This window comes from Acomys minous (assembly GCF_964271855.1).
Source record: "Acomys minous genome assembly, chromosome: 8".
In the NCBI taxonomy this organism is placed as follows: Eukaryota; Metazoa; Chordata; class Mammalia; order Rodentia; family Muridae; genus Acomys; species Acomys minous.
The window spans coordinates 2,882,591-2,905,076 of record NC_140489.1 but is presented as its reverse complement, the minus strand read 5'-3'; the positions used below and the strand labels follow the sequence as shown (position 1 = coordinate 2,905,076).

The following is a 22,486-nucleotide window of genomic DNA, read 5'->3' as shown; positions in this document are numbered from 1 at the left end:
CACACATGCACTCATGTGAATGCACACATACAAATATACACACATATATAAATGCACACACATCTATCCATGCATACACAAATGAACTCACATGCGTGATCACAAACAGAAACACACATGCATACATGGTCACATGTGTGCAAACATGTACGTATACTGAGCTGTCCCGCTTTGAAGGCTTTATAACTTGTTTTTAGCACAGAGCATAAAAATATACCTCTGTAATTACATGACGCTTAGTGATTAGATAATTATGGGTAATTGCGTGGGGTAGCTCTAAGTGTGAAAGCGTTACAGTAAGATCTAAAATGTACAAATTGCATAATAATTATTCTTGGGAGTTATTTGGTAATTCCGAGCATAATTATCATGTGATCACAGTGCATGTAATTAATGCACAATCACATGGATTTCTGCCTTCATAACTGCTTCCCCCTTGTTATAAAGCTCTTTGTCACAACATTTGAGTGTAAATATAATGTAATTGGCTCTGAGATTTAGTACATTAAATCCACGGTAATTGCTTCGCAGGGATGTAACCCTATCCAGCCAGACGCTGGGCTCTCAGGCAGGGTGGGCTTGGGAGAATCGTTGTTCCAATGTGGAACGGCAGCCAGGTCAGTGGAACAGTGTCTGTGCTGAGCGAGGCAGCCCGGTGAGCATGCTGGGGGCATCTTTGCTGTCATGAGCTTACCCAGGTAGAAAAAAAAGGTCCATCTTCTGCCTTGGACAAAAGTCAGTCTAGGTCTCGGGCTCCTTTGTCTGCCGGCCACAGTCAGCACCCACTATGCTTATTTTTTAAAGCACTCACTATGCTTATTTATTTTTAAAGCACCCACAGTGCTTATTTTTAAAGCAATGGAACAAAGGACTGATTGTCACTGGGTCTGGACGTTTAAGAAAGCTCAGGAGATCTCACTAAATCCCACAGGGCTCTGCGCTTTGCTGGAAGAACAGGGGTTTACAGGAATCTGAAGTAAGAGTTCAGCCTCATTTGCACATTCACGCCTCACGTTATACTCTTTCCCCCACAGGTTTCACGTGGCAGGATGACTATACCCAACGCGTGATGGCCCAGGAGCTTGCACACCTCCCCAAGGCTGACCCACGGCGCGGGGAAGCTCCCAGCCCAGCCAGGTATGTGTGGGCATGGCTCGCTTCTTGCACCCAGTCACAGCCATGCCATTAAGCTTGGGTGTTTTCAGGATAGCAAAGCAAACACCATCTGTAGAATGGATACCCACGAGGAAAGGCTGCCCTGCAAGGAAAAGACAGTGGAGTAACCCTGCAGTGTGGTGCCCTGGGCACCGAGAGGTGCACCATGGTCTTTCCTTACTTGCCTATGAGACCCCAGAAGAGCCCCCCATCTTCAGAGCCACGCTGCTCTGTGAGGCCAAGAGCTCTGGTTTCTTACCAGAAATTGTGTTAACTGGAAGGCAACGAGCGGGGTTAATCCATGAACCCATCGTCTTTTCCTCCCAAAGCATGGCAGCCCACTCTGAGCAAATCTGTTCCATGTCCTCTCAGTCGGCTGCACTCGCAGCTATAGGTGACATCCTAGGGGCCCCACTTCCTGTAGGCCAGGAAACAGGAAGCGGAGTTTGAAACATTGCCCAAGGAGAAGCTACTGCAAGAATGAACCTAGGCTGGAATTCAGTGTTTTGACATTAAAGACAGACGGTCCATTCCCAAAGGCTTGCTTTGCAGGGCCCTTTATTCCCTAAGCCACAGAATGTTCTTGAACCACAGTTTGCATGTAGAAATCCCTGTAACACAGATATGGCTATCTGCCTTTATGACCACGTGTATCTGAAGGGCCAGGACTTTAAGTCATCATGAAGCCATGTCAAGTCTAGTGAAACCTAGGGGGTAAAAACAGACAAATGTGGGCACTTGGGTAGGACAGGCCGTCTGTATGAGTGGAGTCCCTGTGCCTCACAGAGTGAGCCAATATCCCTACTATATTCCTACCCCTGTATAGGAACATCCTTTATAAGGAGACTGATGATTTTATATATGCATGCATGTATGTGTGTGTGTTATGTATGTGTGTGTATGTAAGTATGTATGTATGATGTATATGTGTGTATATATGCATGCTTTTCATCAAGTTGTATATACATTTAAGAACTTATTTATTACATATTTATGGAAATAAGCATAAATTATATAAAACAGTTTATTATGCAGATAGTTATATGTGTGTACATATAGAGGCATAATAGATTATAAATATATTTTGACACATGTTAGGTGCCTGAACACTGTCTTTAATGTTTACTTAATCAGGAAGAATATGCCAGTATTTTTGGTAGTGTAGGCAAGGCTATCCTAGAAAATGTGAGACAAAAATAAAATCCTATCGAAGTGTGTCTTGGCCCTGCCTGAGATTTCAGACCCTTCAGGCTATGGTTTAGGTTAACCATGGGAACCATTCAAAATATCCCAGTGATCAGCACAGAAGTGATGGTGGGGGGCTCTGGAAGGGCAAGCAACCCAGGGGTTGGAGGATCTGGAGAGCACTCCAAGGAGTCTGGGAGGCAAGGAAGAGACTGGTAACAGTGAGAGACACCGGCACTCAGGATGCACTCAAATGGAGCTGGTCCTCGGTCGTGCAAAGTGACACCCCAGAGACCCTTAGGTCTTATATCCAAGACAGTGGAGCTGGTTTCTTTTAAAGTTATAGTAGGAAAGCAGTAGTTTATGTTGGCATATTTTTTAAATCTATTTTTATTTTCGTTTATCTCTTTTTCCCTTCTCAACCCCAATCCCTTCCAACACCCCACTGCCAGGTAGGAGAGAAAGAAGGTTAGTAGAGGGTTGGAGGCAGTGGTTTTCCTCAGCTGCTTCCTGTTGTTTAGGGTCCTCGTGTTCCTCAAGGGCAAATCCAATCCTCATTTCAGGATATTTCCAACTTCTTCTCATCAAAATGCATCAACAAGAAAGAAAACCAGGGGGGAACACTAGCTTCCTTTTTTCTCGGAGCCCCGCCCCTGGGTCTGGCATTTATTCCATTGGCAAAGACTGCCCTCCCCCCATGCATGAGGTAGTTCACAGCTGAGAAAGATCAGGCGCCCTCTGAGGAGGCAGTTATCCGCTGTGGGCAAACTAGAGCAACCCCCATATCCCACACAGAAACGTGTTTATATATAACCCCAAACTTCCACAATAAGTCTTTGGTTTCCTTTCTACAACAAGTTTATCCTGCTTTTGTTTTCCCTATGGGAGCCGGAGCTCAAACCGGCATACAGTGATTGGAGCCATGTTTGGAGCCACATTCTGGGCACTGTCCCTCTCCTTACAAACCTCACTGCATGGTCTGTTTCCTTTGGCATGTGGCCTCCGTGTTTAAAGCCAGTGCCTTTCATTCCTGCGTCTTGAGCAGTGTTTCTGGTTCTGGTTCAGAGATGGCCTGCGTCAGGGTTTTTAAAAAGAACAAGAACTTCTGATCTCCTTCCCTGTGAGGGGGCAGGACGAGGCCAGCCATCCATGTCTAAGGACAGAGCGTCCGGGAGACACTGGCTAGGAACTCTTCAGGCCAGCCATCCATGCCTAAGGACAGAGCGTCCGGGAGACACTGGCTAGGTGCTCTTCAGCCTCTTGTGCCCCCTCGGAGCCCTGTCCTGTCAAGTGGAATTGGCTCCTTGGCTCCTCTGTCCTCCTGGTCCCTTGGCCCTGTCTTTGCTTTGGTCTGACCCCTGGGATGTTGCCCACTGTTGATGTGGCACGGGGAGACCAGACTCTTCTTCCTGGCTCCTGACCCAAGTACCAAACTCTACTGTACCCTGTGCCGTGCACCCACTGGGGCCCTAGAACTTCCCTCACTTTGACTCCGTGGCCTCCCACCTTTATCTTTATCAGGGGATTTCCAGCTGAGGATGCCGTAGGCCGGTGGGACTCCATGGAGACCCTACAGTCAAGCCTGAGCCCAGCACAGCCTGAGCCCAGCTCCCTGAGCCCAGCACAGCCTGAGCCCAGCTCCCTGAGCCCAGCACAGCCTGAGCCCAGCTCCCTGAGCCCAGCTCCCCGCTTCCTGCTTCACTTCCTTCTTCCTGTTCCCAGGTACCTGCTCTCTGTTTCAACTTCCTGTTCTAAAACTCCATAGTCCTCTTCCTGCCTGCCCCCCCCTCACCCTCGCTTCTCCACCTCATCACGGTCACCTACCAGTTATGTAATTCTAAGTTTTTACCCACAAAGTCACTGGGAAACTTTTTCTTTATTGTTGAATGATCCAGTCCTCGATATATATATATACTTAAGCATTTTCTTTCTTTGTACATAAGTCTCCCAGCCTTTCATTGTGATCATCTTCAAAGAAAGCTGTCTCCATAGAGACTTCCAGGATGTTAACCCAGTGCCCACGTGCTGTCCCGTCAGCCTGAAGAAAGGGTTCAGCCCTGTGTGCCTATAATCTCTCTGACAGTTTAAACTCAAGTTTTCTTTTCATCTACTTAAAATAAATTTTAAAAAGCCCTATTTCTTGGGTTTTCTTATTTCTGCTAGATCTAGACTTACCGCTGAAGCTGACGACCTTGTTTACTTTGCTTCCGATCATAGCCTTGGTGCCTCCTCCTCCTGGGCTTTCCTCTGTGTGCCTGTGGATGCTATTTCTCATCTTTTTTGAACAATTAAGGCATATAAAAATGTCCTTTTTCTCATGTTTCTGTGCTTTTAGCCTGTAAGTGTTTGAGTCAAGTGTGATTGCTTTTCAGTCTGGTATTCGATTTGAACCTTTTTGAGGTTCTTTGTGGCCCAGCTGGTACAAGGCCTTTTCTGTTCCATATAGATGATTCAAAAGTATATTTGTACCCTCTGTTTTCAGCACACACACACTTATCTGTGTACTGTATGATTTCACATATAATATGCTGTTTCTAATTACAAATATAAATGCTGGTGGCTTGGCACGAGCCTGGGGTGTCTGTGTTCATGTTTTGGCTTAGTACGATTTCTCAGTGAACCCCTCTTGCCATGTTCCCTCGCTGCTTTGCCAGCATCACTCTTTATGAGCACCGCCCTCTGGGCCTGGACTGTCCTGCTGCGTCTCTGTCCTGACCCTGCAGCTCTGCTGATCCCCAGACTGGGAGCCTCCACTGCATCTCTCTCGCCTGCCTTAGATCTCACCTCTCGCCTCAGGATGGAGCCGCTGCTCTCTCTTGGCTTTTGCTTCCTGATTAATGTGTGATGTCCTTTAAATTCTGACTCTTGGGCACTTTCCTTTGAAGTATAGGTTTCATAACCAACTCCGGCAGCTTCTGAGAGGCGTGCAGGAGTCCAGCAGGGCGTCTGCGCTGGCAGTGCTTGTGCCTCTTTTCACTCTGCAGTGTGACTTACCTGCATTTGTCTTCTTCCCCCTCTTAAATAACCATGTCTGGCTGTAAATTCACCGGTAGCCATCACTCAGGCTTCCAAGCATCAAACTTATTTCATTATTAGTTTTAAAAGCCCATGTGTCCCCAAGCACTAGAGAGTTGGGGCCAGAGTTCTTCAGCTTCTTCCCTTCCTGCCCTGGACACTTCTCTCTTGTTCTACCAGAGCCTGTATCCAGCAGCCTATGTCACAAAAGTCACTGTGTACATGAAAGAAGGGAAGGGGAGGGACCTCCGATGTGTCTGAATTACAAGATAGGAGGCAGCACTGATCAAGAGTCCTGCCTGGCTTTCCTCTTTTCATATGGATTCAGAGCTTGGCTGGCCCACAGATGGTGTGAGATGGTGTTCGCAGTTCTTTCATACACGGTGTCTGTCTCCAGAGAGACAAGAGCAGCTTGCCTCAAACCAGCGATTCATTCAGAGTGAAGATGACAGTGGACTCTGTGGTGTACACCGGGCACCTCTTGTCATGGTCCTCAGAGGCTGAGGCATGAAGCTAGGCGAGCAAGCGCAAGGCCTGCCCGAGCTTCAGACCGAGACCCCCGTCTCAAATATTTTAGAAGTGAGGGGGAAAGCATTATAGGATAGCTCAGGGATAAGGTGCAAACTCTGGGTTCCATTTTCAGAGGAGCAGGAGAGAGTGGGGAGATGAAGAAGAAACTTGGTCTTTCTTGGGAGGGATCCCCACTTGACCCATAAGCTGAGGGAGCAGCTGTCATAGCTGCTCATTTGTCCCTCGCCCCCCCCCCCCCCGACACACACACATAGATGCCTTGCCTTAGGCAGAGGAGGCCACGGGATGAGCAGAATTGTACAGACCACCTGGTGATCAGCACCGGGCATGTCGGATGGTGCTGCACAGAGCAGGGCTTGGCACACACAGGATCTCTGAGAACCAACCAGGACTGCGTGGCTGGTGTACGTGAGCACCACTTCCATAGTCCTTGTTGGTTGGCCCAGGGCCTGCATGTGAAACCAAATGAGATGACAGGACTGTCACCGAGCCCCTCTGGGTTCTACTCTAGCGTCTTCTCATCCCACAGACTGCATGGCAACTTCCAGGAGCATGTGTAAGGGAGCTCAGTCCATTCCAGGGCAGAGTAAACCGAGCAGAGTCCAGGTGGGAGAGACAGTCCAGTTTTTTAGAAGTAGAAAATATTCCCACAAATTGTTGCCTGCCTTGAAGCCAAGTGAACCGGTAAAAGTCTACGTTGATTGCTTCAACCTGGTACAGAGTGACTTATTGCAGGGTCACAAACTATGTCCCATGCACAGAAGAGACACGGGAAAAATAAGCAAGGCCGCTTAAAGGCAACTTTATGATCTGCCTCTGTCTGCATTGATTATCAATTGGTGAGAAAGATAAAGAAAATACCAGCGTAGTAAATGGACCAAATTACAATGTGACAACATAGAAAACGAACTCCATCCCTTAAGACGTAGTCAGGAAAACCAGCTGTGATTTGAGATGTAGAGAACCCTGAACTACACCATAAATTATGTGTTTGTCATGACTGGGCCAGACATTAGCAACAAGGTAGGGATGGTTTTATTTTGTTTTTAAGAGGGTCTAACACTGTAGTCTAAGGTGGCCTGGAGCTCATGGTATTTCTTCCTGCCTTGTCCTCTCAAGTACTAGAACTACAGACATTGGCTACCATACCTGGTGACAGAATGAGTTTTTCACCTGAGAGAACCAGAGCTGGGGACATTTTTGATGGCTCTCAGCTTTAGGAGACGTGTTTTGGCAAGCATGCCTGAGTCCAGTCAGGCTGCCGTTTGCACACCACAGTATATGCACTGATCAGATCGGGGCCATTGACCTTTCTTTCCTTCATCTGTTCTTGTGTTTAGAGTCCAAGTTCCGCTCTCCAGGCCTTTGAAAGGACAGAGTGTGTTGCTGTGAGCTGTGGCCAGCCCTGTGCCGTGGTTCACCAGGATCTATTCCTTTCTGTGCTCTGGTGCTTGGGATCCAGCCTCCTTGTGTGCTCCCCTCCCCCACTGTTTCCAGCCACTGGCGTGGCCACCGTCCTTATTCATGTAGGACATGTGAGAGGTGGCATACGTTTTATTTGCTTTTTTAAAAAAATGTCTGGCTTATTTCATTTAGCATGTTCCCCTGTTGGTTCCAGCCACTCCGCTGTCAAGGATAGGATTTCATTCTTTATGGCTGACTGACGGTCCGTGGTGTGTGTTCTATGATTTATTCATTTATCCACAACAGATGCCTAGACTCATCTCCTACTGTAACAATTGTGAATAGTGCTGCAATTAGCATCAGCTCCAGCCCTTCTTTGACATGGTAATTCCATTTTCCTTAGTCGAATACCTGGAAGCAATTGACCAGATTCCATGGCAGTCCTGCTTTCAGACTTCCTGAGACCTTCCATATCGCTCCCCATAACAACTATACCCACTTGCATTCTCACTGGCGGTGTGCGATGTGAGAGCTCCCGTCCTGCATCCTCACTGGTTCTGTGGTACTACCCTTTCTAATGGGTGAGATGACGTCACTGTAGCTTTGGCTTGCCTTTCCTTGCTGTCATTTTTAATGTGTGCAGATATCACCCATAAGAGTAGTAGCTTGCTGCTGCCTGTTTTCCTTTCTTTACTTTTCATAATTCCTTCCTTCTCCCTCTTTTCTTTCATTCTTCTCCCTTTTCATCCTCCTCTTCTTCCTACCCTTATTGCCTTGTAGCCTAGACTGGCCTTGAACTCTCAATCCTCCTCCCTTAGACACCTCAGTAACACATCCTTGAAAATCTGTCTTGTCACATGCAACATCAGCTGCATATCGCTCCATGTTAACTTGTATGTGAGGAACTTATAATGAGTTATATCTATTTAAAGGCCCCTCCCTAGTACAGTCCTAAAATATGTCCAGGTCACAGTAGACCCTCGAGCATGGCATGGAGTGGTCACGGTGGGATGAAGAACTGCTTCCCTTACGCGATGCAGGTGTGGCCCTAGCAATGCTCAAGGGGGGCACTGCGTCTTCCCTGGCTCATGGCATCACCCCAGCAATGCCTCTCTAGAGGACAGACAGACAGACAGACAGACACATACATACATACACACACACACACACACACACACACACACACACACACACACACACACACTGAGGTAGCTTTAACCTAGAAATCTAAAACTGTTTTTTAGTGCTGACATAGTGAAAACAGGAAATCCCACACCTTACAAGGCACAGGGGTCACTAATGATCTTAAAGGACCATCCAGGAGAAGATTTTTAAGTGGTCTCACAAGGCTGTCACCTGCAAGAGGCAGAGTTCACCAAATATACTCTGTCTTATGTTATATTCAACTGAATTTCATATCTAAACTTGTGCCTCATTCTCAAATATCTCACTCTGCCCATGCAAAACCAGAAGTTCCCAAACCTCAGACACATCAGACAAGGGTGTGCTTCCTGTTAGATCCTTTGTGTGTCACACAAGGGTGTGCTTCCTGTTAGATCCTTTGTGTGTCACACAAGGGTGTGCTTCCTGTTAGATCCTTTGTGTGTCACACAAGGGTGTGCTTCCTGTTTGTTAGATCCTTTGTGTGTCACACAAGGGTGTGCTTCCTGTTAGATCCTTTGTGTGTCACACAAGGGTGTGCTTCCTGTTTGTTAGATCCTTTGCACGTAAGATGTAAAGCACCATGAAGGCACCTTTAAGGAAGGGGACATGTTGTATGAAACCTGACAGGAAAACCAACAATCTGTTATCTGGGACAATGATCTGGGGGCTTGCTTGCACAGCAATCAGTCTGCTGCCTCTCCTGTTTGGACACATCTGCTCTTCTCACACGAATGGAGTATGGTGGGACCAGCATGCGGCCACAGCCAGATCTCTTGAGAGTAGCTTTTGTTAGGATGGAAGGTGGGACAGGTTAGGCTGGGGTGAAAAAGACATTTCCCCTGGTTCCAAGGAAGCCCAGTGACAGCAGGTAGCAAGCTAAAGTAACTGAAGAACTTCGTGAGCCTGGCCTCTGCTGACTGTCTTCAGCCCCCAGAGGCCGTGGGTGTGGATGGGTTCTTAAGATGCATGGAACAATCTACTGTGGGGAAACCAGTTCCATTTGTCTGGGCCTGGTCCTTATAATATTAAACGATGTGCTGCCAGGCCTCAGACTCCATGGTTTATACAGGGATGGGTGATGCCTTGCTTGGAATGCTAGATCAATAATTTCCAAAGCAGCAAGGGCTGTGGGACTCTAAGCAGTTAGAAGGAGTCACGACCGCTGGGGCGGCATCCAGCTTGCAGTCTGAAAGGCGGGTGTGGTGGCTCAGCTGAGGTGGGCCACCTCCTCACTGTGGCAGTGGTCTCAGGAACCTCACCCTGGCCTCACTACAGATAGGGCCTGCTGGGTCTTCAGAGATGGCTGACTTGAGAAACGGGGATCCTGACAGTAGACTTGGATGTAAGACTAGGAGACCCATTGAGAAGGCTACTTTGTAGGGGACACAGCTGGATGACAATACTCTTTCAGGCCTTGGGTTGTTACATTCAGGTACATTTTACATTCTGTGCAGTAGGAGGTCTCACATGTATAATCTGACAAGATTTGGCCGCCATTTGCATGTGAGTGCCAGGGATACAGGCCAATAAGCAGGTGTTCTCACCACCCACGGCTCCCTCTCTGTGTGCCTTCTCATTCATCCAGCCCTCTCTCCAGCATCTACACTGGATCTGTTTGTGTATGAGTTTCCTTTAATCATAAATATTGAGATGGCTTTCTGAGAGCTTTGCTCTCACTAGGCTGCATCTGATGTCACTGGTACATTCTTCATAAAGCAGAGACCTTTCCACTCACCTGTCCTGCTGTGATGGGCATTGGTTGCGCCCTGTTTGAGACTGTGAATAACTAAGCTTTGCTCCTGCTTCTAGTCAAAACAAAGCAACAAGGACAGCTTGTTCTACCTGAAGCAAACAAACCAAAGGACAACAGGCCCTTTAGTCTCTAGATACCAGAAACAAGAGTGATATCCAGTGAGTCGGAAAACAAGCAACAACTTTCTCATGTCCTGAGGTCATCACCCATGGGAGTAAGTTGAGTGAACACAGTGGGGGCTTGGGACCTGCCAGAGTTGATGAAAGTGAGGCACTCCGTGTTACAGGCCAGCAGGACAGCAAGGGCTGTTGAGGGAGGACCTTGGCGATATGTGTAGTCACCATGAGCACTGAAAGTCTTGTGGGGTCAGAGACATCTCATCATGTGACACACCAGCCTGTCCATAGTGTGCAAGGTATCATCCCCCAAAGAGGACCTTCATTTGAGATCAAGCAGCGGAGAGTTCAAGCTTTGAGAGACATAACGTGTAGATAACGGCCACTATCCTCACTTTTAGGTGTGGCTCTAAAGGTAGAACTGCTCCTGAGAACTCAGTGGGGTACCAGAAGAAGGGGCATGAGGCTAGTGGCAGCTAGGCATGGTGATCTCAGCCTTGGAGAGACCAAGGCAGAAACGTCGTGGGCTCAAGCCCCTGAACCACATAGCAAAGCCGACTCTATCGTAACAACAATAACAACAGCAGCAGCAGCAATCAGTGAGAGAAAAAAAAAAGGTTATAGAAATACAAAAGTACGTATTGCACAAAGAGAAAAAAAATTCAGTGCGTAGAATCCAATCAAGGGTTACTAGCCAGGAGAAGAGGCAGGAAAGTGAGGTTTCAGAGGAGTCCAGACAGAGCGGTACAGAAGCGAGAGGTGAGGGATGAGGAGAACACACAGCAGGCTAATAGCAAGTGAGGTGCGTGTAGAAAAATAAACCTAGAGGTGGAGCAATAAGGAAACAGAGAGGAGAAATAGCAAAGCAAATAGTAAGCAGGGACCCAGGGAGAGAGAGATGGAAGTGTGGGGTGGAAAAGTGCTTACAGAAGTAAAGACCAAGATTGTTTCCACATGGTGAGACTGATGAGCCCGGAGCCCCACTGTATTAGTTACTTCTCTGTTGCTGGAATAGAACACCATGACCAAAGGCACTTTTAAGGAAAGGGGAGTTTATTATGGCGTATCGTTCCAGAGGGAGAGTCCATAAACATAAACCAGAGCATGAACTGCAAGTAGGACAATGCTATCAACTCCCAAAGCCTGTTACCAGGGATCTCCTTCCTCCAGCAAGACCGCACCAGCTGAAGGTCCTACAACCAAGTGGTGAGGTGTGACTATACATTTCCTGGGGAGATGCAACATGCACACACACTCATGCACACAGTCACACATATACACTCACTCACACACACATTCACATACACACATTCACTCACATACACTCACACACATGCATGTACACACATATACACACTCACACACACCTACACACATATGCATGCACAAATGCACTTCTATTTATCCCAGATGGTGAGCCCACATAGGGATACCACCAAAGTCCAACTTTGGTGAACCTTTGGGTTACTTAGAGGAGCATGGGCAAGAGGTTACTTACAGGAGTAGAAATGGCTCACAAGACAGCTGCACACCAATGCCCACCCCAGCATGGGTGTAGTTCACAAAGCTAGTAACCTGGAGCCCACTGCACAGCCTTGCAGGCAGTTCAACAGGCTGGAAAGTGTCCTTTTTTTCCCAGGTAGCTCAGCCTGTCTTCCAGGCATCTGGTGTGCTTTGGTCTCAAGGGTCTTCTCAGGAGCTCGGCTCATCTGAGGGTCACTCTCAGCAGCTTTTATTGTGATACTCTTGGGAGGGAGAAGCCTGGTAGATCCAGTCAGCTTCTGGGACTTCTTGGAAGTATTCTGCGTTGGTTAACTTCTGTCATAAGGAGCTTCCTGGCAGAATGGAATGTTTCAATCACTGCAGAAACGGCTACACGACATGTGGGGACCAAGTGTTCAAATACCCGAGCCTATGAGAGACATTTCTCAAGACAGCCACACCTATGAAGTTGTGTGAGCACCCCTCCCCCACAAGAAAAATAAATATGAAAATCAGGACACACTGTGATCAGCTTGCTCTAACCGCAGCATGGGTGCAGGGAGGGAGGGAGAGTGTGGTTGTTGCTAGTGGCTCTTGGCCATTGTCTGGGCCAAAGGTAAGAACACAATGGGGAAACAGGAAAGTCAGTCCAGAACACCACATGCCAGGCAGCACCTTTCAGATGCAATGGTGAACATAATGTTTTCTCAGGGACCCAGGATGTGAAGCAGAGGAGGAGAGCTCCAAAGGCCACTGAGCACCAGAGACCTGCGCTTTGCCTCTTGCTGTTTTAGTCTCATGCAGAGTTGGTTGATTAAGCAACGCACAGTGCACAGTGTGGCTTGCCTGTAGCTGTAGGTGTAGTTTGAGGTAACATAAGACAGTCGCATACCAGCCGGCAGGGAGGATGCTCAGAGGCTTACTGTTGCTCTTTACCATGCTTCACCTGACCTGTGAGTGTCACAGCCACCTGTGCTCAGTCACACATGGGTGTTATAGCCACTTTAAGGCAACCAACCACCTTGTGTTGTGGCTAGTGAACCAACAAAAGAAAAACACACAGCCATAGAAACAACCATGAACACTAGCACTGGGGGAACCAAGCGAAGGACACAAGAACAGCTGTAGAGTCTCACAACTCTGAACATTTGGATTTATTGGCTGCCCAGCAGAAATCTACAGAGAGCTGAGTGATCCAGGAGGGGCCAGGCCTGTGGGGGCGGGGGTGGGGATGGGGTGGGGCGCTAGCCTGTGCTTCTGCTTCAGAAAAGGTGTAGCCCTGCTGGGACAGTCTTCCCCAGGGCAGAGAGAGAAGAGATGGACAGGTCCTGCCTGCTGGGGTCATGCTGGAGGCAGAGGCAGGAGGCTGCCGGGGAGGCATGGAGGTGACTGGCAGAGGCCTGAGGGATGGTGATCTTATGCTGGTTGACACGGTGGATTTGGGAAGGTTTCTGAAGGCAATGTGATGTTGGCAGCCAGGGCCCACAGTGGCTCGAAGGCTCTGACCTATTTGACTAATTCCCATCTCCGTTCTAGACATAAACAAGAGGCTTAATGAATCGAAAAGCCTGAAAGTAATCAGAATTCAGAGCGCCTGTCAGCATCCCCAGCCGTTAGCCTCCGTCTGCTGGAGGATCTTCGGCTCTCATTAGCAGTGTGCTTTATGCGTATGGTTTTAGTCCTGGGCCACAGATAAGCCTGCTTGCATTTTATTCCTCTGTCAGAAGGCATCTTCACTGGTGTAACAGGGAGTGAGCACTCGTGTGCAGGACGGGACATTCAGCGGCCAGCTGCCCACGTCCAGGCTAGGAGGTGGGTGGGCTTCTTTCTGGGAGGGACCTTGGCGGAGCCTGGAGTCAGACATGGCTGACGTTGGTTAACTGGCTGATGCTGTCTTGACATACCTCCCACCTCCGTCATGACATTCCACACGGATCTTCAAGTCCTGGAGACTGTGCCCCATTGCCCTGGCTTTCCCAGGCCCTGCTGAGATCTGTGCCACCTGAGCACTCCTCTGACACCTCCTCTTGCAGCTACCGTGGCTCTTGCAGACTTTGAATGCAGTCACACTAACTGCTCCTGCACCTCACCTGTGGGCTCACTCTGTTCTCTGCAGCTGTGAGGCCAGATGCCACCAGAGTCTTGGTTTCTGTGGCCTTGGCCTTGCTATCCCTACCCACTAATTGATCTACAGGGTGAGCCCTTATATCTTCAGACTCCTCTTCCTGGAATCTGTGGCACAGATGATGACACAGATGAGGTGACAGCCGAGCAGTTGCCACAGAGAGCCTGGGCATTACAACTCCATGGGTCAGAAGTCAGACATGCCACTCCAATGCTAAGACAAAGATGAGGTTAACCATGCTACAGGATCATGCCTGACTCTTCCATACTACCGAGGCTGCATTCTCTTGTTTTGTTCAGCATCCACAGCAATGCGGGGTCTGGCTAGGCACCTATCCTGTCCCTGAGCTATCCCTCTATCCCTTAAAGACTCCTTGTAAGGATGGTTGGCAGTTGACGGCTGCTGGAGGAGGGAGGGTCAGCCTTTTTCAAGGATGTGGCACCTACGAGGCTACCCATGTTCCTGTGGGACTAGGTGGTCCTGCCCTCATACACATACAGGCAGCACTAAGCAGGCTCAGTGAACTCCTTAGTTAAGGCTAGTGTTGCTGTGATAAACACCATGGCCAAAAGCAACGTGGGGAGGAAAGGGATTGTTTCACTCACAGTTCCATGTAACAGTCCATCATCGAAAGCAGTGAGGGCAGGAACTCACACAGGGCAGGAACCTGGAGGCAGGAGCTGATGCAGAGGCCATGGAGGGGTGCTGCTTATTAGCTTACTCCCCATGGCTTGCTCAGCCTGCTTTCTTATAGAACCCAGGGCCGCCAGCCCAGGCATGGCACCACCCATAATGGCCTGGGCCCTCTCACTCCAATCATTAAGAAAATTCCCTGTAGGTGTGTCTACAACCTGATCTTATAAAGACATTTTCTCAAGTGGGGTTCTCTACTTTCAGATGATTGTAGCAAACAGGTGTGATGTTCCCATTAATCCCAGCACTTGGAAGGCAGAGGCAGGTGGATCTCTGTGAATTTGAGGCCACTATGGTCAATAGAACAAATTCTAGGACAGTCAGGGCTGTACTAGAAACCCTGTCTTGAAAAACCAGAAACCAAACCAAACCAAACCAAAAAAAGCCAGGAAGTGGTGGCATATGCCTTTAATGCCAGCACTGGCGAGGCAGAGTTTGGCGGTTCTCTATGTTCGAGGCCAGGCTGGTCTACAAAAGTGAGTTCAGGACAGCCAGAGCTAAACAGAGAAACTCTATCTTTGAAAAAAAAGGAAAGAAAAAAAAAGGAAGAAAGGAAGGAAGAGAAACAAATTAACTTGGGAGAAAGAGGTGGTAGGACATAAAGGGGACAGAATTGGAGAAGACTTGATAAAAATACAAATGTATGTATGCATGTATGTATGACATTCTCAGTATTTTTCTGTAATTTAAGAAAGACCTCATTGAATTGTTTGAGCTGGCATTGTACTTACCATCCCCCTGCCTCAGCTTCTTGAGCATTGGCAGATCTGAGCCACCCAGCTCAGTTATATAGTTCATGCTGCAAGTAAACCAAGTAGTGGTTGCTTTTTTTGTGTGTGTGCTTCAATTCACTTTGTCTCGTGTCAGCAGTGTCATAGGACACTGTGGACAGTGTGTCATACCTGGGCTCTGTTGGGTCACTCGTCAGTCCCTCTCAGAGGTGCTATTGAGTTGACCCCACTGTGGGAAGGGTGAGTCCAGGCTCCCTAAGAAACAACACTGTAGCCAAGGAGATGAGAGACTTTGACCGTCGTCAGCTCACTGTATAGCTGCACCTTGGAGGCTGCTGAGGCCGTGCACGTACCATGCTCCTATATGCTCCCACCTCACAGCCCAGCATGGAACAAACATGGGTTGAGTCATTGTTCTCTTTGCTTTTCAGGACCTTGCAGCAGAATGCCGATAATGAAAAATGGCTCAGCCTGGAGAGCGAGGTGGCCCTGGCCAAGACCCTTCGGCGCTATCTGCCCTACCTGGGGCTTCTGTCCCAGGCCCCAACCTCGAACGCACATCCCAGGATAGAACATGAGACGCGTCCAGTCAAGGTGATGATTCAGCCTGTGCCAGGGATTGCCTTTTGCTGGCTTGTATGTTTGTCTTTTGGGTGCAGACGTCTTAGCAGAGCAAGAGTCTCGGTTCACAGGCTTTCACCAGCTGTCCTCACAGCCAAGGGCTCTTGTTAGTGTGAGGAGCGTGAAGCTGCAGGCGGGGAGGTTCTGGACTCTTGGGCTATGCTAGCCCCCAAGCACTACTGTGGAGAGACTAGTGCTAAGAACCCATGTGTAGGAAGAGTGTCCAGGACAGGAGTGGACACATAGCCCCGACGACAAGAGGACATCTGGACACGGCTGGGCTAGGGCTGGGCATGGCTGGCCTGCTTTTAACTCACTGGTTACTGTATTTCTGGAGATGGGAGTGGATACCCCAGGAGAACAGAGAGATGCCTGTCTGTAGATGCCTGGATAGAGTCTTAAGATGACATGGTACCCAGTACAGTAAGGCTTTCAGGTTTGGGCACTGGACAACTGTCCCTCTGTCCAAGGCAGGCTTAGCCACAGGGCAACCTTTTCAGGGCCTGACTTGCCAGCTAGGGCTGAGGCATAAGCTCATTCATCCAGGATGCTGGAGATCAGGCATATTTTAGAAGAAGATTTAGAACTTCAGTGGGCTTTTGAGGTGTAAATGGATAGTCGCCGAGGTGTTTTCAGGGCAGCTTGTAAGCAGGCTTTGTCAGACTTTGAATTGCCTTAAAAAAAGAAATCAAAGAGCTCTCTCTGGGTACCAGGAGAAGGCAGTTTGGAGTCTGAGAACCAGCTCTTCTCTAAGGGTGAGATTGGGCATAGTTGTACAGATTGGACTCACAGCTCAACATTTCTTTCTTTCAAACGAGCACCCACCTTGTTGCCTCATTGGGCTGTGTTTTCTGTCTGAGACTGCAGTGTGTTGCTAAACACTGAGAAACATCTGGAAATTTCCCTTAAACTGTACTAGGGACTTGTCAGTCCCGTTAGGGATGCTGTGAACCCAGCACCAGCATCTGACTCCTTGAAGGTACTCAAAGCCTTCCTGCTGAGCGATGTCCCTGATGTTCACTCGGTTGGGACACTGACCCTTCTAGACAGGTATGAATAGGGGCTGTCAGATGATTTTTGATGTTTCTATGGGCTCTGGACCCATATAGAAGAGAAGCAGTGGCAAGTGCCCACATCCCCCTCAGCCAAGAAACAGCAGTTGGCAAGGGGAGCTGGCACTGAGTGTGGCCAGACTTTCATGATCACAGTACTGCCTCACTTTATGCTGGCTCCTGGGTTCCTTGAAACCACCACCCAGCATGATGACCCCACACCAGAGGTAACCACAACAGTGCCCGCTGATGCCTACAACACTGTCTTTTACCCACAGCTGGTATTTCCCTTCGAAAGCAACCCAGTGTGAACTAATGGGCGTTGTAGTCATCTGACTGGGAGGCCACTTCGGAGCAATGGCCACAAGTTATTCAGAGGCTCAGCGCTGGGGGGCACTTCTGCCTTACACATTTTCCCTTCTGTGTTCAGATAGATGTTTCTTCATATTTAAAAAAAAAAAGAGCATGTGAAAGCTCAGACCTCGTTATTTTCTGTTGCATGCGTAAATGAGGAGAGAGCTGAGTCATCTCTCTAGTGAGCAGCATCTGTACAAAGCACAGAAGTGCAGCAGCAATCCAAGCTGCCATGGGGCTCCACAGCCAGCCAGGAACTTGGGGCTTCTCACGCCCCCTCCCGCTGGGTGACAGGCTATCACAGTAGCAATTTAAACCATAGCCCCTCAGTAGTATTTCAACATGCAACCAATTTCCAGTGAGTTGTATACAAATCATTTTTGTTTTCTGTATACCTATCCTGGAGAATCTGACTCCAGCATAGACAGAATTTTAAATTTATTCTCTTTGAGGCTTTTGGACTGATTAGCTCATACAAGAAGCCACAGGAAATAGAATTTCCCTGCTTCATCTAAATCAGCCTGGCTGGGAGCCCCTCTAATACACGCACCGTGCACATACAGACAACTAAGTCCATGTTATCACTGTTCCTGTGTTGTTAGTGGGGTGTCCACCTTCCTACTTATTGATCAGAGTAGCACCTGCTCACAGTCTTTTCAGATGCTTTGTATAACACTACTATGTCCCACTTTTACCCACAGAGCACCATTAAGTCCCCATTTCACATGTCACCGAAGAAGGTCAAGCTGAAGTTCATTGCTTGCTGATACCGCTAATTAATTTATTTCAGGAACATTCTGAGCACATATTTAATATAAAGGAACTATGAGGGGTTCTGGGATTAGAAAGATAAAATACTGACCCTGCCCTTTGGAAGTCTTAGTCATATTTGATAAGAGAAACAGCAAACAAAAAATGTAGTTGGGAACGAGGTACGTACAGTAGTGCAGTAAGTGCTCATCGTGAGCAGCATCAGGGCTGGAAGGTGCTCATTGTGAGCAGTGTGCATCAGGGCGGGAAGGTGCTCATCGTGAGCAGCATGCATCGGGAAGGGAAGGTGCTCATTGTGAGCAGCATCAGGACTGGAAGGTGCTCATCGTGAGCAGCGTGCATCAGGAAGGGAAGTTGGGCCAGGGATGTCCTTACAGTAAGGCAGCTAGAGATCATCTGTTGACCTATTTGTGCTCTAGGGGCCTCCACTAACACCCATAGTGTATACAGGCTTCTGCTCCCCTGTTTCCAGGAGCCCCCAGGTAACTGAAGATGCACAGGGTCCTACAGACTGGGCTCCCTGCCGATTGCAGCAACAGGGGACCCTCCAGCGTAGTGAGGGGAGGCCTGTGGGGACTTCTGGGACAGCCGTCATATGCAGAAGCCGGTCAAGAGCTATCTGCACACGATGAGCAGGAGCCTGTACACAGGACCAGGCAACCCCACCTGGAACCCCAGTTTTTGTGAGTGTAGTACAGGTGCTCAGACCAGGGCAGCTCAGAGACGTCAGAAGGGTGGGTGGGTGGGATGGAAGCCTGAACAACGTAGACTGGCAGTGTGAGGCTCACTGGGCTCCTACCTCTCTGAAGATTGGATGGATTTTAGAAGTCAGACTCCATGTGCTTGGTGGCATGGGAGGCTGGAACTGTGAAACGTCTCCTCAGGTTCCAGTCACTCCATCTCTTCCCATGACAAGTGAAAGCATATGTCCATTCAAACATGTGTGCAGGGCGTTCTGTGGTAAACTTAATAGCAGCGAACAGAGCTGGAGCTAGCTGAAACGCCTGCCCACGTGAGCATGTGGATGAGATGGACCACTAACCGTGAATGAGGTAGGAAGGCGTGCAGGAACAAACAGCACGGGTGACTCTTGAGATGGTGGTGGCAGAGGATCCAACACGGTGGATGACAGAACGAGATCATGGCTGTACGGCAATGTGCACTGGGAAGGGGAAGGCATCCTGGCACAGGCAGAAGGCCTCCTGTGGCTCAGGCATGCTTCTGAGTCCTTGTCCTGTGGGCATCCCATGTGGGTTGCTCATTGGTAAAGATTTTTAAAAAAGTAACCCAATGCAAAATGTGTAAACATTTTGAACAGATGCTTTGTGTACACACACACACACACACACACACACACACACACACACACACACACACACAGAGGGTTAATTCAGGCATCAAGGGTGTTCATATTTGGGGCTGGAGAGATGAGTTTATGGTTAAGGACACTTGTTGCTCTTGCAAAGGACCCAGGTTCAGCTTCCTGTGCCCACATGATATCTCACGACTATCCATCAATTCAGTTCCAGGGCATCAAATACTCCCTTTTGGCCTCCAAGGGCACCGGAAATGCATGTGGTGCACACATATGCATGCAGGAACTCAGACATGCACATAAAATAAAAATAAATAAATCTTAAAACTGTTCAGTGCTGTTCAAGAGCCGCCACTTCTGACCCACTGGACTGGCTAAGACAGAGACAGGGTGAGGCAGTACGGGCAGTTTTTTTGGGGGATAACAATGGATGCACATGACCAAAACATGCTGTATCAATGCATGAAAATTTAAAAAGTATAACTGAAAATATAAAAATTGTGACGTCAACTCTGCTGAGGATGTGGAATAAGAGGTGCATCGTGTACACGAGAAACAACTGCTACAACCACGCCTTGGTGGTTTCTTCTGGGTGGGCTCGTTCATTCTAAGACCTGCAACTCTGCTCTGTATATCCACAAGGTCAGAACTCATGCTAAGCTGTGCATGGTGTCATCTGCCTGTGGTCCCACCACTTAGGGATGAGATATAGGAGAATTAGCTACATAGCAAACCAGTTTAGGAGCAAGACATTGTTTCATCTCTCTCTCTCTTCTCTTCTCTTCTCTTCTCTTCTCTTCTCTTCTCTCTCTCTCTCTCTCTCTCTCTCTCTCTCTCTCTCTCTCTCTCTCTCTCTCTCTCTCTCTCTCCCCCCCCCTCCGTGTGTGTGTGTGTGTGTGTGTGTGTGTGTGTGTGTGTGTGTGTGTGTAAGCGAAGACTGGTGCCTTATGGCAGATTCACAGATGTTACCTTGCTAGAAATAACATGAATATCTACCAACGGGCCCATTTTGTAGCCAGCCACGTCTGAAGAGGCGCCTCTTGGGAGGAGGTGCTTGGGGACACATCTTCTGTCTTTGTTGTCAGCACAGAGCTGAGGATGAGAACAGGTTTCATGCGTGTCATAATGTTCATTTGATTTTTATTTCAAAACCTGTTCCAGCTCTCATTAGTGTTTCCCCGACTATTGATTGACAGGAAGCCAGGCATCTGGAGCTGTCCCAAGCTAGATGTTCTCACACTAGGTGCTATTTTCATACTTTTAGGGAGCTGTCCCTTGGCTGGGTGCTGTCTTTTCACTCTGGGGGCACTGTCTCCAGGGTAGAGCTATCCTAAAAATTCTGAGGGAGCTGTCCCTGGACCAAGGTGCTGGCTCCCCTCCCTCAGGGAGCTGTCCCCAGGCGAGGTGCTGCCTTCAGCCCACACGGTGGTGACAGTCAGGGATCTGGAGCCAACAGTTCCTGAGCGTCACCTCTGACTTCCTCCTGGCCACCAATTGCCTACCCTCCACCAACCTCCACACAGACAGTGAACGCTCTGCACAGGCATCCCGTGGTGCAGCCAGGCGGGCCAGAGCCTATGCTGTGACAGTCGTGGGTGCTTCCGAGGAACTGCGTGGTCCTGTCTGTCACAGACCCATATTTAGGCTGTCACCGCTCTGTTTTCTTCTCTGGCTGGGCAGTTGAATTTCTCTCCCTAATGTCAGGGGTAGCTGACCAGCTGGAGGAGGAGGCCAGCTGTGAGTGCACAATCCATCAAGGACAGACCAGTGAAATGGCCGCCTTTAGATGAGAGTGCACACGGCTCTTCCAGAGGGGTACGGCCATAGACTGAAAAGATCACTTTCAAACACTTCGTTACTAACAGAGCTGGATTCAGAGTGCTGGAATTTTTGTTAGGCCTTATCTTGATGTTTAATCCTTGGACCAAAGTTACCTAACTCCATCCTCAAACTCACCTCAAACTCATTTTATGCATACTCACCAAGACCCTGCTGGCCACAGCTCTGGCATTTTACACTATGGTGTCTCCTCTGTGTGTCTTTGGAGTGAAGTGATCACATCTCATCCATAGACAGAGATGATTGGGAAGATTGGAAACAGGAAGCCCAGGGAAGCCAGGCCGGCCTGAGAGTAAAGTCAGGGCACTTTATGCTCCTCCCACGTGTCTTGACCATCACGTGACTCATGAGGAGCTCTCCAGGCCTCCTCCCACCACGTCTTGACTATCCCGTGAGCCCTGCAGGAGCTCTCCAGGCCTCCTCAGGTAGAGAAGACAAGGTGTGAGCTGCACATGGCAGGGTGGCTGGCACGATGGGGATCAGGAGTCTTACTCCTCTTTTTTCTTTTGGGAAGTTTCTGAACCCACAGATGGGGCATCGTCTGCAGAGACGCCCCCAGTCAGCATCCACCTACACAGGACCAGTTAACTTTCTGTTAGGTTATGTGACCCTTGGTTTACCATCTAGTGGCTCTGTGACTTCACAGGTTTTGTGAACCATGAGCACTGCCTAGGCACCGGTCCCTCCAGAAGGAGCTTGTCATTTCCACAAAAGATGCTACAATACCCAGGGGACCCCTGCCTTTCCTGAGGTGTTACATTCCAGTGACTTCATGCAGGTGGGAAGAGCTACACGCAGTAGGCTCCACAGAGCCTGTGCCCTGCTGCTAATTGATACCACTGGATGCTGAGATGGACACAGAGAGACAGGCAGAGGAGAGAGGGGCCTAGATTGGCATACAAGCACAGAGGCAGAGAGAGACGCACACACACAAAGATACACTGAAACCAAGACACACAGAGAGGTAGAGACACTCACTGGGTCAGAATCAGAGCAGAGAGATGGAGAGAGTAGACAGACTGAGAGACACAGAGATCTGTGATAAACTGACAAAGACAGAAAACAAAAAACATCATCCTCCACAGTTCCTCTGGCTAACTGGCCTTCCATCAGTGGTCAGCGCTGGCTGCCTGACAACTCCCTCCACCCCCTTGGCAACCAGCGATCCACTGTGTCATCT

At 48.8% G+C, this 22,486-nt stretch overlaps 1 protein-coding gene across 2 annotated transcripts in view; it reads left to right on the top strand.

The window, feature by feature from the left end:
* PTPRN2 (protein tyrosine phosphatase receptor type N2) overlaps positions 1-22,486 on the top strand; it is a 705,670-nt gene that overhangs the window by 255,818 nt on the left and 427,366 nt on the right. For both annotated transcript variants that reach the window (XM_084793869.1, XM_084793868.1), the window contains exons 4-5: positions 1,035-1,137; positions 15,786-15,948. In XM_084793869.1, the coding sequence (XP_084649995.1) occupies positions 1,035-1,137; positions 15,786-15,948 (266 nt within the window). The remainder of the gene's footprint in view (positions 1-1,034; positions 1,138-15,785; positions 15,949-22,486) is intronic.